General features: G+C 33.8%; 1 protein-coding gene across 1 annotated transcript; it reads left to right on the forward strand.

The window, feature by feature from the left end:
* Positions 1-4201: 4201 nt before the first annotated feature.
* Positions 4202-14309, forward strand: LOC133317515 (uncharacterized). The gene is made up of 16 exons (XM_061519387.1): positions 4202-4374; positions 5119-5564; positions 5838-6081; positions 6939-7216; positions 8159-8311; positions 8431-9174; positions 9272-9366; positions 9964-10026; positions 10145-10233; positions 10327-10392; positions 11281-11871; positions 12481-12555; positions 12703-12773; positions 12922-12979; positions 13348-13594; positions 13840-14309. The coding sequence occupies exons 2-16, from the start codon at positions 5260-5262 to the stop codon at positions 14307-14309; spliced, it is 3549 nt and encodes a 1182-aa protein (XP_061375371.1). The 5' UTR covers positions 4202-4374; positions 5119-5259.
* Positions 14310-14800: the final 491 nt, after the last annotated feature.

Consider the following 14800-nt stretch of genomic DNA (forward strand, 5'->3'; position numbering starts at 1 on the left):
GGTCAACGTGTCGGAAAAAGTTGACCGCGTGTCCGACACCGTGTCGGAGCGTGTCGCAGTGTCGGACACGACTCTCCCTGTTTTTACAAGTGTCCGTGCTTCCTTGGCTGTTTGACAACCAAAATTTAAACTTTTTTTTTCCACCTATGAAGTTTAAATTTTAAATTTAAATTATTATTTATCAACTATAAAATATAATTAAAAAGTATATATATATACATATATGTGTGTGTGTGTGCGCGCGCATTAGAAACACGGTCATTAGAAAAAACGTAATTAAAATACTCTGTTTAATCAAATTTCAATTTTTGATAATTTCAGCTTTTGCTTTATACTCTTTTCCCACCTATCAAGTTCAAAATTCAAATTTAAAAAGTTTGAATTATATACATTAAATATTTCCCCCAATAGATATAATAAATAATATTACTAATATGCTTAACAATTTTCTATGCAAAAAGTAATGAGAAACATTAAAATAGTCTGTAAAATACTTAATGGCAAACATCTTTTTACGATGCAGGAGTTGAATGGTCAGTGGTCACTGAATGGTCATTCATTTTTATATTTTATTTTTTAAAATTATGATAGATATAATTTTTTTAATTAATTTTACATATTATTTAAAAAATAATTTTATTATCTTTTAATTTATAATTTTTAGATTAGATTTACATATATATATATTTAAAATATTTATGTTAATTGTTTTTTTTAAGAAAATAATATTTTTTTATGCAGCCTTAATATGGTTAACAATTACCCATGTAAAAAATAATGAGATAATATCTACAAAAAAAGTAATGAGATAGTAAATGAGCTCTCTGCCACTAACAATTGTTCAAATGTTTTCCCACCACTTAAAATTCCAATTCAAAATTTAAATTCAAATTGAAAATTGAAAATTAAGATTTCAGAAAGCAGTGAGATATTATTAATTTGAAAATTACAATGCAAAAAGTAGAAGGACATTAAATGAGTTGTCTGCCACCAACAATTGTTAACATATTTTCTCAATTGAATTTAATTATAAATCCGATTTTATTTAATATATTTCATTTTATTATTTTTTACCAAAGAAGGAAATTTTTAAATATTTTGTAGTGCGAACACAAAGCTAAAAGTGAAGGAAAAAATGACACGTCAGCAAACTTGCGAAAGAATGGCATTCCTTTAGAATATAAGATTTTTTTTTTTTGAAAAAAAGTAATTTTTTGAATTACACTGAATCAAGGTCAATAAAATTTCCAACTTTAAATATCTATCCATAAGAACTAAAAGATTGAATCAAATTTAAACTTTTTTTAGATTTAAATCGTAGGTTGGGATGTTTTTAGTAGTTACAGATTTTTTTTTTAAGTAAATATTTGAATTCTACTGAATCAAGGTCAATAAAAACCCAAACTTTAAATATATATCCATAAGAACCAAAAGTTAGAATCAAATGTAAACTTTTTTTAGATTTTGTTGTTGTTGATAAACTACTTTTTTTAGATTTAAATCGTATATGGGATGTTTTTAGTAGTTAAAAATTTGATTTTTTTTTGAAAAAAAGTAATTTCTTAAATTACACTGAATCAAGATCAAAAAAATTTCCAACTTTAAATATCCATCCATAAGAAGCAAAAGTATGAATCAAATTTAAACTTTTTTTAGATTTCAATCGTAGGTTGGGATGTTTTTTTTTTTTTTTTGAAAAAAAGTAAATATTTGAATTCTACTGAATCAAGGTCAATAAAATTTCCAACTTTAAATATCCATCCATAAGAACCAAAAGTTTGAATCAAATTCAAACTTTTTTTAGATTTAAATCGTAGGATGAGATGTTTTTAGTAGTTAGAGATTTTTTTAAGTAAATATTTGAATTCTACTGAATCAAGGTCAATAAAAACCCAAACTTTAAATATATATCCATAAGAACCAAAAGTTCGAATCAAATTTAAACTTTTTTTAGATTTAAATCGTAGATGGGATGTTTTTAGTAGTTAGAAATTTGATTATTTTTTTGAAAAAAAGTAATTTCTTGAATTACACTGAATAAAGGTCAAAAAAATTTCCAACTTTAAATATCCATCCATAAGAAGCAAAAGTTTGAATCAAATTTAAACTTTTTTTAGATTTCAATCGTAGGTTGGGATGTTTTTTTTTTTTTTTTGAAAAAAAGTAAATATTTGAATTCCACTGAATCAAGGTCAATAAAATTTCCAACTTTAAATATCCGTCCATAAGAAGAGCAAAAGTTTGAATCAAATTTAAACTTTTTTTAGATTTAAATCGTAGGTTGGGATGTTTTTAGTAGTTAGAGATTTGTTTTTTTTTTAAAAAAGTAAATATTTGATTTCCACTGAATCAAGGTCAATAAAAACCCAAACTATATCCATAAGAACAAAAAGTTTGAATCAAATTTAAACTTTTTTCAAATTTAAATTGTAAGTTGGGATGTACATCACATAACATTGTCATTGGTTGCACACGTTAACTGGAATATGGAACTCGTCGAGCATATTGTTTTACAAAAGACCTTTCAGTAATAATTTAAAAAAAAAATTAATCAAAGAAAAGATTAGATGCAGCGTTTTGATGACAAATGGTCCCCAAATTAAGCTTTTAATTATATTGGACGATTTCCAAAACCATTATTCCTCAAATTAAGCAACGGTCATTAAACCTGAGATCTAATTAATTCCTACGTTGAGTAAACAATAGATTAGATGCAACGTTTTGATGACAGATGGTCCCCAATACACCGTCGTTCCAAATTCAAATTTAAATTCAAAAAATGACAATGTAGAAAGAAAAGAAAAGAAACAGAAAGAAATAACGTGTTAAGATTTGTTGACATATAAATTTGCTTAGAAGTAGGATTTTATAATCGATATTTCCAAAACGATATGCTATCAGTTGTTACTATGTGTTTTTTGAATTATTCAATGAGTCAGATTAGGGGTGTTCATCAACCGATCCAAACCGATTCAAACCGCGGTGACCGAACCGAAAAACCGATAACCGAATAAACCGAAAACCGAAAAATCGAAAACCGAAAAAAACCCTCAAGTTTTAATTGGATTGGATCAGTTTTCGGATGGGTTGATGAAAACCGATCCAATCCAAACCGATCCAATATATTAATTTCCCTTTACCTACTTGGTCATTTCCCCAATCATAGCTAAAACATTTCTAAATTCAAGACCCATTAACCCATCAACTAAACCCAAGCAAAAACCTAGTCACATCTCATTAACAAAATTTCATCTGTGTAGAGCTTCATATCTCACTGTCCCAAAAAAAAAACTGTATTATTGTTCACTGATTTTTTGTATTTCAAAAAAATAATAATTTACAAAGCCAATATATACAAAAGATATTATTTGCACAATAATCATGAAACTAATTTAGGATTTTCAAAAAACCGAAAACCGATCCAATCCAAACCGAAAAAAATTGGATTGGATCGGATCGGATTTGAAAAAAAATTCAAACCGAATGGATGATTACATGATCAAACCGAAAGGATTGGATCAGATGATTTTTACTTCCAAAACCGATCCAATTCAGACCGCGAACACCCCTAAGTCAGATTATAATTTTTGTTTACTCAGTCTTTGTTTGAGTAAAATCGAACTTGTAAAATTAAACTTTTAAAAGACGAACCAAAACATAATCAAAGATTGGATTAATAAGGGGGAGGGATTAGGCCTGATAAGGGATTAGTGTGTATTAACATCGTTGGTCAATACAATTCTCAAAAATTAATATATTATTTTAATATTAATATATGAAAATAAAAATTAATTTTCTATATATTAAATTTTAAAATATTGAATATTTTTATTTTTATAAAAATTAATTTATTTTTTGGACACACTGATCAGTAGATTTTTATAAAAATTAATATCATATGACATTTTTTGAAGAATTATATAAATTTTTTATTAAAAGATTTTTTATTAAAATATTTATTTTTATCCTATATAGTATTATACAGTGCATTACCAAATACTCGATGATATTATTTTATACAATACCATGTCAAACGCTGAATAATATTAAAATTTAATTAAATCTTATACAATCAAACTTTATACTATCAAATTTTATACTATCGGACTTTATCCCACAGCAACCACCAGGCCCATGGAATTGTCAATATAAGGAATTGTCAACCCCGAGTTGACGGTGACCACCTTTCCCAAATCTGACAAAGAACCCTGATTTCATATTCCCTTTCCCTAAAATTTGTGCGTAACATTCTCTCTCCTACACAACAACTGTTTCGGCTGGGCTCGAGCCCAATTACCCGTTATTGTGTTCTTCATGTTCGTTCTCTGTCTCAACGACAATTCGATCTCCTGTTCAATCACCTGGTCAATGCAGGTACTATTTCGTAACACTATGATTCTCTCAAGATTCCCCCTCCTTTAATTTTTGATGAGTTTTGCGGGAAAAGAGGGTGAAACAGGGATATTGCATTTCATGGAACCCTAGTTTTTGTTTTTTAATTGAATTGGCATTCCGAGTTTGCGAATATTTTTTTTTTTGCTCGCTTGCGCGCTGATTTCGTCTTTCAGGTGACAATTTTGAATTTCGAAATCTTTTGCTTGCGTCTCCTCTTAGCCGAATGCCATTATCGTTTTGCTTCGTTGTTTTACATTTGAACTCACCGGTTCGTAGTTCAATCTGCTCTAGTTTCGCTGTCAATCACGCCTTTTGTTTTTGAGCAATGTGCGTTATATTCAGTGATGCAATTCTACTTACACTAATATTTGTGTGCTGAGGAACCACGCCAGCACTCGTTACTAAAATTTTACTTTATTTTAAGTAATTAGGATTGTTATATATAATTTAAACTAGAAATCTTTATTTTTTTTCATTTTATTGTGTCTTAAGTTAAAACCGCTATATTTGATGGTTTCCCAGTTTCTGTACAGTTATCTGGTTTTATTGTTAGTCAAACTGGTTTGAGTCCCTCTGTAAGGGTTATCGAAATTTTCAAGCACATTGGTAATGTAAGCGTTCGCCGTTCAGTCACTTTGTTGAGCTGTACATGCTCAGTTATCCTAGCAGTATTTGTATAAAGTTGTATATTGATTATAGTTCACGGTTATTGACTTATTGCAGATACATTCCAAGTATCTTATTTCCCGTACTTGTTTATGGTTTAATGGCTTGTCCTCAATAGACCCCTTACTGTATTAGTTGCTAAGAGAAAATATGGTGGAAGATACTCTATAGATGTGTTGGTTCAGTTAACATTGACTTATGGCGGGAAACACTAGATTTGATTTAAGTGCTGCCAGTCCAGAGGATAATATGTCACGGGGAAATTCTAAATCTACCGGGAATTTGGCTCCAGTAGCTCAGAGTTTACTGTTGGATCCAATAACCATGGGAGATAAAAAATATACTAGGTCAGGTGAGTTAAGGCGGGTCTTGGGGATATCTTTCGGAAAACCCCTTGAAGATTGTGCTCTTGGAACTGCTAACCTGAAGTCTACCCCTCCGGTGGTTACAGAGGAACTGAAACAGTTCAAAGCAAGTATTCAAGAGGCTTCTGTCAGGGCTAGGTAGTTTGAGGAACTTTATGGCAATACCATTAATTCTTTCATCAAATCATACCTCACTTCTCATTTAATATAACTTTTAATCAATTAATGTGTACTTGAGAGCTTGCATTTGCAGCATATATAACTGAATGTCTACATTTTAATTGATTTTCCCGTTTTTGGAATTAGGGTGATGAGTAAATTGTCCAAATTGATGTCTTTTACTTATTGGTTTATTGTCACTTAAGTAGTCATTATGTGCTGAAGGTTCTGAAATTTTAAAATTCTTCTCAGATATAGATCAAAAAGGTTGGATGAATCTTTACACAAATTGAACAAGTGTTGGGAGGCTGTGAACTCAGAGAAGCAACCTCGGAATATGTTGTTGCCAAATGAAAAGCTAAGTGGGTCACACTTCTCGAAGATGGGAAGTCAGACTCGGCGGAGCCCATCGGAGCTTTTAAATCAAAGACTAGAGGACAAGCCTAAGAATGTCATTCTGAATAAGCGCATCCGTACATCAGTTGATGAGAATCGGGTTTGTGGCTCAGCATTTTTAATTCTTAGTTGCATTTCCTGTAGCAAAGCTGTGGTTCTATGACATATTAACTACCTATCGTTGCATATTTTTGTTGTAAAGCTTAGGAGGATAGAATTTCAATTTTATTGAACAGTAAAATAGAAGTACTCTAGTTTATCAGAATCAAATTTGATGGTGTGATGAGACATCTTCTCTTGATTCTGGAACCACTGTATTTCATTTTTGTTGCATGTGCTTCCCTGAAGAATTAGAAGACAGTCTATTGCCAATTGAACTGAATGTTTATGCTCCATGACAGCCTTGTTATACATACAAGTTTCAATACTTGCTGGTAGTCAGTCTGTTAGCCTCTTCTAGGGATATGATTCCCTCCCCCTTGGTTCCTCCTTTCTTGTCTAATGAAGCCTTCCTTCCTAAATACTGATTAGTGAAATTATGAAGATATCTAACATGGCCCATACTCAACCGCAACTGTAAAAATTCAACCCAATGTTAAAAATCAACTACATGGATCCTTGTCAAAAAGGCTAAGTTACAACGAAGGAATCACTTTAACACTGCTCCAAGCTCACACTAACAGATTAACTGATATTCTTAATTCTATTTCCACTTTCAATATATTTGCTGTAAATATCTGGGGGAACTCCAATTAAAATATTTTGAATTGTTTTGTGTAACTCATTGAAGTCTAATACTTATTTAAAGTCCCATTGATAACTAATTTTGCTTTGGTTCTCATCTCTTGGATAATGACTATGCTATGTTCCTTTGTTTCCTAATAGCTGCATATTTTTCTAATTTACTATTTAATTTACATTCATATTTGTACTCTATATTTTGTCAAACAACACTAGGCTGACGGACAAAGTATTAGCTCTGTGAGGAAGCCTATGGCCCTTGGAAAGGATAGAGACAACATCAAGAATGGTGGCAAAGGTTGTAATATTGTCGAAGAGAAGATTCGAAGATTGCCTGGAGGTGGAGAAACGTGGGACAGAAAAATGAAAAGAAAACGTTCCATGGGCACTGTTTTTTCCAGATCTATTGATGGTGAAGGCGAGCTGAAAAGGGTTAAGCAGCTAAAGCTATCTAATGAGCCTACTCTGCAGTCTTCGGATGCCCGAGGTTTTAGGTAACGCAAGTTTATGAAATGCTTTGATTTCTGATAGTGTCAAGAAATGACGACAATTCACGAGGTCTGGGAAATTATCTGACCAGCTGTAAAATGAATTGTGAAACATGTTAATTCATAACAAGTAAATTTATCATATTGAATTTAGGAATATATTGTGTTTATGCATTTATAAGTTCTTCCAACAAAATAACCTTATCGGAGAAGGTTAAGAAGCTATGAAAATGGGTAATAGTTGTGATGGACTGACTTCTGGATATGATATTACAAAGGAGCATTTAGTGGTGCTAGGTATTAGTATTCAGTAATATGTGGGATTTTTAAATACATTCTATGGCTTTTATTGTTTTGGTGAATGGCGTGGCAATCTATTTTGTGGATGCTGCTGCTCGTTTTGGGACCAGTAATTGAATGTTTCTACTTCCATGGTGTAAACAATGTAGAAGGAGAACCCTTATTTATTTGAATACTGAAGTGTCTTGCATGTGAGTATTATTACTTACTTTAACTGAAGAAGAGACTATCTACAGCTTTGTAGCACATATTTATGGTATAAAACTACAGATAATATACGGAGATGTGCAATAAACAATAACAAATTTTCATCTTTCGTACTATCTCCTTTCAATTTGTCACTTAAACTACTAGACAAAGTATACCTGCTTTTGTCTAAATTGGACGTACGTAATTTTTCATTCTTGAATTAAATCTGAAATGACATTCATGGCAAGTTGATTCTTTGACATTCATACCCTCTCTCCTAAAAGCTCAAGTGCCTAACCACATACATTGTGGTCATATTTCATGATTCAGTAGCTTTCTTGCTTTTACAATTTATTAGCGAGAGGTTATGCTAAGTAAGGTTGTTATGATCTTAAGATATACTTTTGGTATGCTATAACAGCAATCAATAAACTGCTTGCAACATTATGTTTCTTGCAGATCAGGATTTTCTAGAAGTAATAGCAAGCTTGATGTTGCTTCCCTGCCTGCTAGTTCCAATGCATGTACGGCTGCCAAGAACGAGCAAGAAAAGGTGTCAAGGGATTCAATAGATGGATCAAATAAGGAACGGACTGTACTTAAAGGAAACAAGTATGTATCTGCTCATTTATGTAGTGCCTTGCCTTAAGCAGCTTTTGTTTCTCTGATATAACATTATATTACAAGTTTATGACTAATCTCTTCTTATTTTTTTTCCCTTTTCTTTTTAGGTTTAATGTTCGTGACAACAATTACTCAGGTGGTATTTATACATTGTCAAAAGGCAAAGCTTCAAGGCCACCGCGAACTGGTCCTTTGATGGCTGGAAACTCAACTTCTGTAACTCGTTCATCTCAAACACTTGAAGCCCGGGAACAACCTTCAAATGTGAACAAGCCTCATTCAGTAAGCGGGACTATCAACCGTAAGCGTTCTTTGCCTACTGGATCATCATCCCATATGGATATGGCCCAATGGGTTGGGCAGAGACCTCAAAAAATTTCCCGAACTCGAAGAGCAAATGTGGTATCCCCTGTCTTGAGTTGTGATGAAGTGCATACCTTATTAGAAGGTTGTTCTCCTTCTGATGTTGGTACTAGAATGACTTCTCTGACAACTAGTGGAGCGCTTATTTCCAAGGTTGCTGTCAACAGCATTCAACAAGGTAGAGTGAAACATGAAAATGTTTCATCGCCATCCAGATTATCTGAAAGTGAAGAATCTGGTGAAAGTAAATCAAAGGTGAAAGGATTGGAAAGTAATGAAGCTGATGAAAGAGCCATAAATAATTCTTATAATATAAGTTCCTCAGTGTTAGCAACGAAAAAGAAAGATGGTCTCCGTAGACAGGGAAGGGTTAGTAAGGGTTCTTCAGTTTTGAAGATTGGCATCTCAACAATGAAAGAGAAGGTTGAGATTTGTACCTTGACAAAGCCAATTAGAAATATGAAGCCTGCTTCTATAAAGAATGGAAGGTATACATACTCTCTCTCTCTCTCTCTCTCCCTTCTGGTAACCACTACAATAAAGAAAATTGGTGGCATTTTTTTAAAATTTATGTCTTTGTTTCAGTAAATCAGGGCGTCCTCCTTTGAAGAAATCATCTGATAGGAAGGCAATCACTCGTCTTGGGAATCCATTGACTACTGATTCCCCAGATATTGCAGGTATATCTATACATTCATGTAACTACTAGTTGCATTAAAATAAATGGAATTGTTTACAATAATATACTTATACAATAAGCTTTTATTTACTTATCTGTTTATATCTATCTGTATACAGTAATATAAACATGAATGCTGCTTTCCGACTCCTAATTCTTTTGCTTGCTCCCACATTTTCTATACGAGCCTTCAATTCCCCTAATTTCCACCCTTAATTCTTACAAAAGAAAACTCTAATCATATGTTAAATCCCAACTTCTGCTGTCTTGCATCACTTACGCTTTCTTTCATATTCTTGCTCTGTTTCTAAGGGGATTTGCTATTTTTTTAGTTAGATTCTCACTGGTATTTCTGGAAAAAAATTTGAGTACAAGATTTATGTGATTGTGTAATTCAGTTTAAAATTTTTGTTGTATTGTAATTGATGTCAAATTAATTTAAGTATTGCAATACAGGTTAAGTTATCTAACAAAATTATTCTTACTCCTTAATTAATGTGAGTAGTAGATTAAAAAAAATAAAAAATGCAATTAAGCACATATGTTGTCCTTGCAACATAATGTTAGTTCTATATTATACTAACATCTGAAATGCCAGGGGAGTCAGATGATAACCGTGAGGAACTGTTAGCTGCTGCTAACTTTGCTAGCAATGCCAGCTGTATGTAACTAAACTCAAAACTGATTTGTGCTTTTGCAGTTGTATACCTGCCTCCTTTGGGGTGTGTGTGTATTTATGCAAAAACCTTTGATTTGTATGTTGCTTTGGGCCTTGGCAGATATTGGCTGTTCTAGTTTATTTTGGAAGAAACTGGAACCGTATTTTGCTCCTGTCAACTTGGAGGGCATAGCCTGCTCGAAGCAGCTGGTGGGTACTTTGACTTTATTTGTTTTTATGAAATTTATGTAGCCCTTAATGGATCTTTGATTTCCCCCCCTTTTATGTTATCCTTTGGATCAGGTTAAATCAACAGAGGTTGATCATAGATGTTTGTCTCAAATGCTTGGCCTTGGAAGTGATGCCCTGGTAATGTTTAAGAAGCTAAGATCTTATATTCACAGCATTTTGCAAATTTGATACCCTGTAACTGTTGATCGACATTCTACCTTTAATAATTTCTAAGGACCATTTTAGTCAGCGTGTTTCTTCATTTTGGCTGCCATCTTGCTTTGGCTTTCCATCTAGTTAGGGTAAATTTATCTTCTTGATTACGTACATGCAAAGTGAAAAAAAAAGAAAAAATCTTCCTTTGTGTCGGGAGTATCTCATTTTGATGCTTCTTTCTAACATAATATTCTTCCATTCTTTTGCATCATTTAGATTAGCCAATAAGGTGCATCTCATTGCATTAACTCGGTAATACCTCTTGTATAATATGATTAATAAAATTTCTCTTTCTGTCTTCATCTTATTTTATTTAGATTAGCCAATAAGGTGCATCTCATTGCATTGCATTATTGCCTGTTCTAAAACATGCTTAATTAAATCTCTCTCTCTCTCTCTCTCTCTCGCACACACACACACACTCTTATGCAGGCCTACTGCTAGGTTCTGGTCCATTTGTTATTAATGTGTCTCGTGTCATGATTAGAGTCATTATTCTACATTAAAAATCTGTGGAGCAAAAACCACTCCCCATTAAACCCGACTAGCGAGTGTGGGGTGAAGGAAATCCTTGTACGCAGCCTTACCCTTGCATATTGCAAAGAGGCTGTTTCCTGGATTCGAACCCATGACCTTTCAGTCATGAAGGAACAATTTTACCACTGCTTCGGTTCGTCCCCTTGAGCACCTACTAAAATAATAAATAAATAAATATTTGGATAAATTAAGTTTCTAAGTAGAAGGATACATGATTTGAAACATTATTTATCAGTCTTTTTTTAAACATATGCCTTTCCTTTAAATTCTCAGGATGGACCTGCGCATGCGGTCAACCTTCTGTCACAAAGTCCTCCCTCTAGAGAAAGAGGTCGAAGCATTTTGAATCAGACTGATTCAAAAGAGATATCCTCGGTGGTTGACAGGCAAATGGATTCAGAAGGAAATAAAGTTGCACCATTGTACCAAAGAGTATTGACAGCTCTGATCATTGATGATCAAACTGATGAAGAAACTGTGGGAGATGGAAATATGTCTTTTCTGTGTGAAAGAGATGATTCACCTCGGGTGGCTTGCTTCTCTCAGGATGTCGAGAACCAATCAAGTATCAGGACTGAATATGGATTCAACTCTGACAATATTTCTTGTCATGGGAATGGTACCTTTACTAGTGGCACAAACATCCATGATCATGAACTTGATGGTTTTTTGCAAGTGGATCAGGGAGCATTGCATCCAGAAACTAACAGGTTGCCTTTGTTATCTGAAAATGATGGTGGTGGGTTAATGGGTATGCATAGAATTTCTTGTTCATCATCTGTCAATAGCCATTTTGAGCAAATGAGTATGGAGGATAAACTCTTACTGGAGCTGCAAAGTGTTGGCCTATATCCAGAACCTGTGGTAAACTTCTAATTTGTGGAAACTGTATGAAAGCCAATGGTTTTCATAGTTTATTCATGTAGTAGGTTTTCAGTATGCTACTATGCTTCAATGACTGTCTTTCCTCTCTCTCTCTCTTTGATTTTCTTTGTTTCTCTTCTATACATGCACCACTAACATGAAATTGGAGAGTTAGAGGTGTGAACTATTGATGCTCCTTTAGGTAACAGCTTTAACTTTTAGGATGACTGGTCCTTGGCATGGTTTTAGAGCCTCAATGACATGTAGTCAGAAGTTGTATTGTTTGCTTCCTCCATTCTTCAAAATAAAATTAAACTTCAGCACTGTAAACTGGGCCGGAGCATTGTCTATCATTCAAAGTCTGAATGACTATTGTGTGGTAGGTAGCGTTAGATTTGATATTCATGTGCCTCCACCTGACTTTATCATTTAGGATGACTGGTCCTTGACTCCTTGGCACAAAGCATGATCTTTATATGTAAATGCTTGCATATGGCCATTATGTTTAAAGAGTTCACTGTGTATTGAATATGGTTTATTTTGTTACTTTTTTCAATCAATGCATCTGCTACTAACTGATATCGTTGTGGTTGTCTTGTAAAAAAAAAGCCTGATCTCGCTGATGGAGATTGTGAAGCTATTGATCAAGATATTATTCAATTACAGAAGGGACTCTTCCAACAGGTTTTGATTCTCTTGTTTTATGTTTGATAATTAGCTGAAGCATAAGGAAATTAATTGTTAAGGGGGGAGAATCTGCTTGTGATTTTAGTTATTCTTGATTTATTTATTTGCATGATAGTTGTCTATATCTGACTGACCAATTTGCAGGTCAATAAAAAGAGAGAGTACTTTATGAAGCTTACTCAAAGAGTAGAAGAAGGAAGGGAAATGGAACAACAGTACGATATTTGATATTTTATAATTTATCTTGTTCAGTTAGTTGTTTATGCTTTTGATTTTGATAAATTGTTACAAAAGTAGTCTGTATGTCACGTATCTAAAGCTGACCCGCCCTAATAGCTAATCTGTATTCTGTTTAATTTGCAGAGCCCTCGAGCAAGTTGCTATGGATAAACTTGTTGAGTTGGCTTATAAGAAGAAGCTGGTAATTATTAGTTTTTTATTTTATTTTATTTGTGCTTATTTCCTTATGCTTATTCGATGAGTTAGTCATAGAATCAAGATGTGGAATTGAATTGAGTTATTATTGGACAGGTTAGTTGAAACATGTTATTTAATTCCATTGAAATGTGGCTTATTTTATTACAAAGTTCAGTGTATTTTTGTGCCTTGACCATGTCTTTGCTGTTTCTTCCCCTCTTCATGCTCCCCCTCCCATGGGTCTGTTAGGAAAGAGATGAGTTACTAAGCATGTGGCATGCGCTCTAGGTTATCCTTTTAAGGATTATGCTGTGATTGTGCTTTGGTCATGACTGATTTGCATTGTGAAATGACCCTCTATAATATTGATAGGCCACCCGTGGAAGTACTGCTGCAAGAAATGGACTTTCTAAGGTTTCAAGGCCAGTTGCTTTGGCTTTTATGAAGAGGACTCTTGCTAGATGCAGGAAATTTGAGGAAACCGGAGAAAGTTGCTTTTTGGAGCCTGTCTTTAAAGATGTCCTATTGGCTGTTCCCAGTCATGACAATTATGCTGGCTCGGTTGCTGCTGTAAATATACCGCTTACTCTAAATTCTCAGCAAGAATCTGCAGCATCAGGTTTCCCCTTTGAACCATGCTTTATTTGTTCTGGAAGTATTTGCTATGGTACTTATATACTCACAAATAATCAGGGCCGAGACCTCATGTTTATCAAAAAAACAATTTCCTTAGGCATTTTCCCTTTTGCTTCATTTATATTTATATCTATGTTCTTGGTTTCTAAAATTTATTTGATGGGGGGGGGGGGGAATAGTTCCGTCCTGTTTCTTATTGAGTAAAAAATTGGTCCTTGGCTCTTGCAGGTTTATTTCCTTGCAAGGAGCAGGATGTGTTGGGAAATCTGGATCATCCCTCCGACCAGGATTTTCCCAGGACTGGACCAATATTAAACAGAGGGAAGAAAAAGGAACTGCTACTTGATGATGTTGGTGCTAGTGCTTCTTTGAGATCTGCATCAATTCAAGCTAATTGTTTCATGGGTGGAGCAAAGAGAAAGAGGAGTGAGCGTAAAACAAAAGCAAAACCCAAACAGAAGGCAGCTCAAGTATCTACTTCTGGAAATGGATCTCTTAGCAAGTTGATGGAAAATACGAACTCTGAGCATCAATTGGCTTGTGGTGGCTCTAATGAATTGATTTCCATAGAACTTGGTGTAGCTAATGAATTCAATGGGAATCAAGACCTGGACTTTTGGTCGAACATTGAAGAGGATGATACGGTGGGCCTAGCCATACCAATGGATGATCTGTGTGAGTTGAACATAGGTCTATGAAGACGAATGCAGGATGCCCATTCTTTTTTTATTACTTATCATTATCTACAATACTAAAGATAGGGGCCCAAAGAAAGGGTTAAAGAAAAAGAAGGAAAATGTAGTCTTCAATTGTTCATATGATCCTTAGGTTGTAAGTAGTACATTCTTAACAAAATTTTGATCATCGTTGTTTTTTTCTCGTTCATTAGCTACATCAAGTTCTATGGAGTCTAATTCATGCAAGTTTGTATAGTCCATGGGTTCCTTAGTTTCAATGGCCAAATCATTATTATTGCAACCATGAGACACAGACCCAACTTTGCTTTGTCTGTTGCTACCACTGGAAATCAATCCATTAGAGCCACCACAAGCCAATTGATGCTCATAGTTAGTATTTTCCATCAACTTGCTAAGAGATCCATTTCCAGAAGTAGATATTTGAGGTCTTAGCAAGTTGATGGAAAATACTAATTCTGAGCATCAATTGGCTTGTGGTGGCTCTAATGGAT

This window comes from Gastrolobium bilobum, unplaced genomic scaffold (assembly GCF_033153095.1).
Source record: "Gastrolobium bilobum isolate Gb01-03AN ecotype WA unplaced genomic scaffold, APGP_CSIRO_Gbil_v1 utg3193, whole genome shotgun sequence".
NCBI lineage: Eukaryota > Viridiplantae > Streptophyta > Magnoliopsida > Fabales > Fabaceae > Gastrolobium > Gastrolobium bilobum.

Bases quoted from the DNA above. Each gene is read 5' to 3' on its own strand.
- LOC133317515 (XM_061519387.1), top strand. From the start codon at position 5,260: ATGGCGGGAAACACTAGATTTGATTTAAGTGCTGCCAGTCCAGAGGAT. The intron at 9,367-9,963 runs GTATATCTATAC...CTGAAATGCCAG, and splicing joins TGATTCCCCAGATATTGCAG to GGGAGTCAGATGATAACCGT. The intron at 13,595-13,839 runs GTTTCCCCTTTG...TGGCTCTTGCAG, and splicing joins GCAAGAATCTGCAGCATCAG to GTTTATTTCCTTGCAAGGAG.